At 39.9% G+C, this 6,922-nt stretch overlaps 1 protein-coding gene across 2 annotated transcripts; it reads right to left on the bottom strand.

Annotated features, from left to right (window-relative positions):
• Positions 1-258: 258 nt before the first annotated feature.
• Positions 259-6,119, bottom strand: vgll2a (vestigial-like family member 2a). 2 transcript variants are annotated; one of them, XM_058614398.1, is made up of 4 exons: positions 5,853-6,119; positions 3,864-4,110; positions 2,158-2,658; positions 259-727 (listed from the first exon to the last, which is right to left on the bottom strand). In XM_058614398.1, exons 1-4 carry the CDS (start codon positions 5,928-5,930, stop codon positions 678-680), a joined length of 876 nt encoding a protein of 291 aa, XP_058470381.1. In that variant the 5' UTR covers positions 5,931-6,119; the 3' UTR covers positions 259-677. The 2 variants fall into 2 exon arrangements, with proteins under 2 accessions (XP_058470381.1, XP_058470382.1); XM_058614399.1 differs by having other exon boundaries at positions 259-901; positions 5,853-6,118.
• Positions 6,120-6,922: the final 803 nt, after the last annotated feature.

Genomic DNA, 6,922 nt, shown 5'->3' with positions numbered 1-6,922 from the left:
AAAAAAAAAACGACAAAAGGCGACAAAGATAAGTGACAGCGAAATTCAAGCGGGATTATGACATCAAGGGTGAGCGTTTTGAGATTAACCTAACATTGTTTTCGTGTGGACAGTCCCTGAAACTGTATCTGAGGACGCATTCAGTACAAATTGAGAACGTTTCGACCTGAAATTAGTGCAAGATCGTGATCAGATCTTCAGGGCGGTTGTAATGCCAGGTCTGAACGGGCCTTTTAGCTTAAGCCTGAAACACTTTGAGAAATCATAACATTAACACCGTTTTTGACATGAGACCATGTCAAAAACATGGTGGTGGTGTTAAACCAGAATGTTTGTTCTCGTCCTGTCAGAGTCTCGCTGTGCGACCTCCTCAACACCAACACGGCCGCCATCTCCAGCCATAACACAGTTCCAGTGTCTGCAGCCCAGTTGCCCCAGTGAGGCCGAGTCCTGCCAAGTCCTTCAAGCGCTTGTCTTTGGTGTTTTGACAACACATGTGTCTCTGTCTGTCTGTCCCATGACTTTTATTTGTAATTTTTTTTTTTCCTTTTCCCACTTTAGGAATGTTGTCCGTGCCTGTTACAGGAGCGACAAAGAGTCTCGTCTCTGTCCACATCCATCACCGTCCTCTCCTGTGAGTCCACTTCTTTTCTTTTTTTTTCCCACATAGTCAACGTTCAGCTGCCACCACCGCCGCTACTGCTGCACAGTCCACCGTAACACAGAGCTGCAAGTAAAAAACTGCCGTCAGTTCCTCTGTCAGTTCATCAGCAGCAGAGCGACAGAGTAGAGCAGGACGGGGGGGGGACAGAGGTTACAGCTGAAGTAGGAGTAGAAAGGTGAGGGAGTACGAGTCTCTAAAACCAATACAAATCCTTGCTCTTATCCTGTGCTTGCAGACCTGAGAGAGGAGAGGACAGAAAGGAGGGGAAGAAAGGGACAGAAAGGAAAAGTCAGTGGAGGAAGAGGCAAGAATAGAGCGATTAGAAAGAGAAGCACACATGTCTGGTTGATGAAAGCAGAAGGAATAGCCCGAGGCAGAGGAGATGAAACCAAGACCGCGCGCAAGAGAGAAAGGAGGTTGACAGCTGGTGTCAAGGTGCTGATTGACAGTTGGGTTTGTTGCTTCAAAACACTTGGTGGTAAGTTGATCCGAGGCAGAGAAATGGATCTTTTAAAAAAAACACAACAGTGGTGGTTTTCACTGAGTATACGACGATGCTACGAGGTCACAGGAGGACATTTTTTGAAAACCCGATAGAGAGCAACTCGTTTTTATTTAGCGGTGGTCAAGTTCAGAGTCACCGCAAACAAACTTTTCACCATCTCCGTGTGGAGACAAATCAATAATGAAAAACTCAAATCTGAGTGTTGTACGTGACCAAAAATCTTTTAAGTAAACCATACCTTCAAACTTATTTATCCTTTTCTGCAAACGTGAAACCATGAGTAACTGGTTTCTTCAACTTTTCAGCAAAGATCTGACTTTTTTTTTTAAATCAAATTCTCAAAAACTCAACAAAATCATCAACATCTGAACTAATCTCTCCTAGTTTACCAGTTTAAACTAACTTGCACCCCCTTGAGAACAGTCAGTACAGCTATGAGAAACTTTTCCCCCCAAATGAGTGAAACTGCCCAAATCACGCAATTTTATATCGAAAAATTCAGCCCATTGGCTGAAACCCCTGCCCCACACCAACCTATGACACCACTGTGCAGCAAACACACCACAATAAAACCATCTTTTTAAACCAACATCAGTTCAGCGTTACTCTTGAACTTGTAAGGCCAGATTCTGGTAGTTTGAGACTCCTCCCCAGCCAGTGACCAATCAAAATATTTTTTTAGGAAAAGATACTTGCATAATGTTGCTTTAATAATAATTTGCAATAAAAACAACCATTTAAAATGAAATTTTTGATTAGATCAATTATAGTGATGCAGAATGTCCGACTGTTGACAGATGACGTCATTCTATTTCTCTGTATCTCCCAATTTGCTAATTTGTGTTTGTTCTGTACTTCTTTTAGAATTATCCTTCTTTTTATGTTTTTTTCTTTTACTTCAGATATCTTGTAGCATTACATGAAAAAGGGGAGGGGCTTAAGACTTAATTTAGGCTTGATAAATAAGACGGACTTAATTTGACGCTACCTGTTTCCATGTTGAGTCCGATTTCTGCTCCGGCTCCTGTGAAGGCACCGCTCCAGGTTGACCCCGTCCCAGAGTCCCCTTTGCCCCCAAGGTCACAGGGTGAGACATTGGGCCCCGACACTGAGCTGCCGGGTGTCAGCCGGTGGTGAGGCCTCACTGACGGCACCAACAGTGAGCCGTAGCGCGGGTCAAACGCCGTACCGTACATCTCGTGGACGCCCGTGCGGGGATACGCCGCACTCTGGGTCCCTATGGCGCCCCCTAGTGAGTATGGGTGGTGATGGTGGTGATGGTGGTGGTGGTGGGAAGGGTGCCAGGTGTCGGGGCTGGGCTGGTGGAGGTGGCTGTGAAGGGAGGCGGAGGAGTATGGGTCCCCGGGGAAGGAGAGCTCCGAATGGGGAGCCGAGAGTCCGCTGCCCAGCGCGGAGGAAACTGACGGCTGGTACGAACTGTTCCAGAAAGACGGGGGAAAACTTCGCTGGTTCATCGGGAATGATCCCTCTAAGGAGACACAAATGATTCCACATGATTTACTACAAAAAGTAAGTTTGTTTCCTCTTAAATTACCTTGCGTAACTAAATTAGAGCACATTCAATTTTAAAATTGTGACTTTGGTTTCTCGCTTTTCATCCACATACTTTAAACCACCTTTAAAATCACTTAAATATCTTAAGTCACTCATTTGAGTCGCTTTATAAAACAAAAAAAGAGGTAAAATACCGTTTTTGCACTGAATTTCACAACAATCAATGAGTTTTTTCTCATATTTTAGACAAAACAAACAATAAATTAATTAAATAAATAATCTGCAGATTAACACATTAAAGGTGCAACACTGGATATAATTGACATATCTCATTTAGAAAATTAATTTCAGTTATTTATAAAGTTAACAGAGTAATGATTGATTAATTTGAGCAAACCTGTTGTAAACTTGCAAATAAAGTAAAAGTTGTTAATCAAAATAATTTTTGACAAAAAGTTTAACATTGTCGCACCTTTTTTATAAGGTCCAACAAAAACTTATTTCATAAAAACAAATTATATAATAATTAATTAATGCTTAATCATACAGATCATATTTCTTCACTATAATATTAGATCATCGTGTTTCAGCCAGAATATTTTTCAAGCGTTTGTAGAATTAAGACATTTCAGAGTTTTTATTTCTGGATACACACATTTTTTTCCTCGTTGTTCAGGTATTTTTCTGGAATGTTTGGCATTTTTAAATTATCTGTTTCACAGGTTTGATCCTCGCTGACACTGACACTCAACACAACATGCTGTGAATTGAAAAATCATAAAGAATCTACACCAAAAACTCTATAAATGACTAAAATTGGTCAAACACAACCAATGTCAAGTTATACTGATATTTATAGCTATGATTTTGAGTGGAATTAGTCAAATTCAGGTGTTATTGATGAATATCTACCTCTAGAACTGAAGTTTCTGGAAATGCGTCAAACACAACTAATGTCAGCTCATCCACTTTTAAAATATGATATTTGTCAATATACCTTTCCTATTCCTTTAATATCCTTTATGTCCCTGCAGGGCTAAATCTTAGTGAATCCTGGTAAACAGTGTCAGTGCAGCTATATTAAAGCCAGAAAAGAGGAAAAAGTACATTTACAGCACCAAAACCTCAGAAAAAACCTAAATAGTTGCTGTTTTTCAGGAAACTCACGCACACACACACCTCTTACGCTCTTGTGGCTGCTCGTCGCAGGATACGCCGTCGACTGACTGAGCGCTCGGCTGAAGTGCTCGTCCACCACGGTGCTGATGTCGCCCTGGAAGTAAGTGAAGATGACGCAGCGGGAGCTCAGGTATTCGGCACCTGGCGGCAGCTCCTTGTCCTCCTCCTTAATCGCCGGGGGCCCCGGGGGCCCCAGCCGGCTGTCACTCTCCTGAGGGTCCTGCATTTTCGAGTACAAGGCCAGTTTCTGCGGAGGAAAAACATAGATTTAAGCAGAAAGAAAACACACAACACTGTGTTTTCTTTAAATTTGAAAATAAATTATGAATTAATAAATACATATGAGCACATGACAAGAAAAAAACATTTGACAAATATGAATAATGTGACTAAATACTGAACTTTTGCACCAACACAACAAAATGAAAACTGAACTAAAACTGAAATATAACAGAGAGAAAAGTCCACTCATCAAACTTTATACCGTTTTTTCCACAAACTTAAATGTTAAACAACTATTTTGAAGCTTTCGGCTTTAGTTTGCAACTTTTCAAACAAATCAGTGAACAAATACAATAAAATAAAAGACTATAAAAGAGTCGTGTTCCATCAAATATCCATATGTTTTCCATAATTTGACTCCTATGTGAATTTAAATCGATTTATTCCTAAAATTATACTTTGCTTACAATAAAATTATATAATAATAAACCTTCATTTTCCCCCCCACTTTATCATCATGTCACAACATAGACACACAGATTAGTTCACATGAGGTCATTTTTGGAAAACTACAATTTAACCTTTTTAAAATGGCACAATAGAGAGCAGAAAATCCAGATTACTGAGTTTAAATTACACATATTTGCAATTTACATATAGAACAGCACATATTAAAGCTGTCTTCTAATAATATTATAATAATATGACAAATGGAGGTAGTGGTTGGATAATTAATCAGGCTTTTACACATTTTGGTTCAAAGAATCCTGATACATGCTGCTATTTTTGCAGATTATTGCCATTTTTTTTTTTTTTTTTTTTTAAATAGTTAGTATCAGCCATTTATTATTAAATGAACTGGTTAAATATTATGTGATTCAAGTTTACACATTTATTTTCATTCTCAGAAACCTGATAAACCTGAAAAAAGCAGCCAAGTGCACAAACACTTATATATATATTTTCTTTCTAAAGGTTTATTTGATATTGTAAAGGGTTTTTTAAAGAGACAAAACCGTTTCCAAATAGTTTTTATTGTTCAAGCAATTTTCTGTGTCATTTGTTAATATTAAACTGTCTGTATGAGAGAAAACCCCACAAATAAATGTGATAAATCACGTTAAAAGAGATCTGATTACAGTGAAAACAGAGATAATAAAGTAGTGGAAGTGTGAGAGACTTTAAGAGAGTGAAATGAAATCCCTTTAACCAGTGCTTGAATTGAAGGCCTCATTAAAGTCGACAAGTGTCAAAATTAAAAAAAGGTCTCTTAAAGATTTTAATGTATGACAGTCGAGAAAAATTATATAAAAAAATAAAAGTTTAAATAAAATATTTTGAAATTAAAAAGTTAAATGACACTTAAGGTACAATTTATTATAAGAAGCAAACATTTGTTTTTACTTCAAAGTAAAACGATTCTGTGAGCTAAATGTTAACATATATGATTTATTTTTTATAGAATTAGACAAAATTAAATGAAGCAAACACTTTTTTTTACACTTATATGAAGCAGAAAACTAAATGTACTCTATAATTACGTAGACATGTGTGTTTTTAATTGTTGTTTAACTGGTTATTAAAGTGGAAAAAGTTGTATTTAGTCCTTTAGGACTTAAATGATTCATATAAAGTGTCTATAGCTGCCGTTGATAAGTAATATTTGTCGCATAAAGCTCTTGTTTTGACGTGGATTTAAGTGAAACTTAAAGATTTAAGGGAAGTTTTCTGTTATAAAATAAAGTGTAAATATTAATAAGTGTTTACCTGGTGGTGGTAGGGGCTGTAGGAGCTGAAATAAGGCTGAGGTCCAAACACTTGGTACATCACATCCAAGCAGCTCATGGCGAATAAAAATCACGCAGAAGAACCAGGCGTCATGGAGAGAGCGATGCAGTCCGGCTCAGCTCAGGCGGAGAGGAAGCATTAATCCCGGTTGCGGTCACTCTGGAAAGTCGCTGTGTCTTGTTCTCTCTCTTTCTGCTCCGCTGCCTCTGCGCTCTTTACGCACTGAACTGCGGCCGCGCGCAACACGAGCGAGGAAAGGGGGTACCCGCCTCCTCCACCGCCCCCTCCACCAATCACAGGCCGAGCTCCACCTCCGCCTTAATGAACGAATTCAGATGACTGGAAAACATCATAATCAACAGGGGCCTTTCAAGAGAGTTCGGGGGACCTCGGGGGCCCCACACTGAACCCAATCAACCCCCCCACCCCCACCCCAGTGTTGAAATGGAGCTGAAATAAGGTCAGTCGTTGAGTAAAACAATCGTTAAATGTGACATTAAAGGTGAAAAAGCTGTTGTTTTATTGCGAGTGGTGAAGTTTAACCCTCTTATGACCGCCATGATAATGTGGTCGCCTGGATTTTTTTTGATTTCATCACTGTAAAATAGTCAAAAACAAATGTTCAATGAGTGAGTGCTTCTGCCCCTTTATCAAAGATAATTTCACTTTCCATATCTGGTTATTCAACCATTTAGGAATTACGGTACTGAGAGGCTGGTGAATCTCGTCTGTGATTGGACGGTTGCTCCACCGGGAATCCTGAGGGGCTACCGAAATGACAAGTAATGTATATAGGTGTAAAGCTCTATTTCTCTGTGGCCGGGCTCAGCTCAGACATCCGGGGGGGAGACTCGGAGTAGAACCGTTGAGGTGGTCCAGATAGGTCCTCCCCGGGGACGCCTCCCTGAGGAGGTGTTTCGGGCAAGTTCTTCCCAGAGGAGACCTCAGGGCTGAACCAGGACTCGCTGGAGGGATTATATCTTTCGGCTGATCCCTTGGGATTCCCATTAAGGAGCTGGCTGAAGTGGGTGGGTAGAGGGCGGCCTGGG

The sequence above is a fragment of the Solea solea genome, chromosome 17 (genome assembly GCF_958295425.1).
Source record: "Solea solea chromosome 17, fSolSol10.1, whole genome shotgun sequence".
NCBI lineage: Eukaryota > Metazoa > Chordata > Actinopteri > Pleuronectiformes > Soleidae > Solea > Solea solea.
This window is presented reverse-complemented; position numbering and strand designations above follow the sequence as displayed.

What these genes read in the sequence shown, in the direction of transcription:
- vgll2a (XM_058614398.1), bottom strand. Translation starts at nt 5,930, where the DNA reads ATGAGCTGCTTGGATGTGATGTACCAAGTGTTTGGACCTCAGCCTTAT. An exon ending in ACAGCCCCTACCACCACCAG is followed by an intron (nt 4,111 to 5,852) that starts GTAAACACTTAT and finishes TTTCCTCCGCAG; the next exon opens with AAACTGGCCTTGTACTCGAA. An exon ending in CGGACTCAACATGGAAACAG is followed by an intron (nt 728 to 2,157) that starts GTAGCGTCAAAT and finishes TTTTACTTGCAG; the next exon opens with CTCTGTGTTACGGTGGACTG.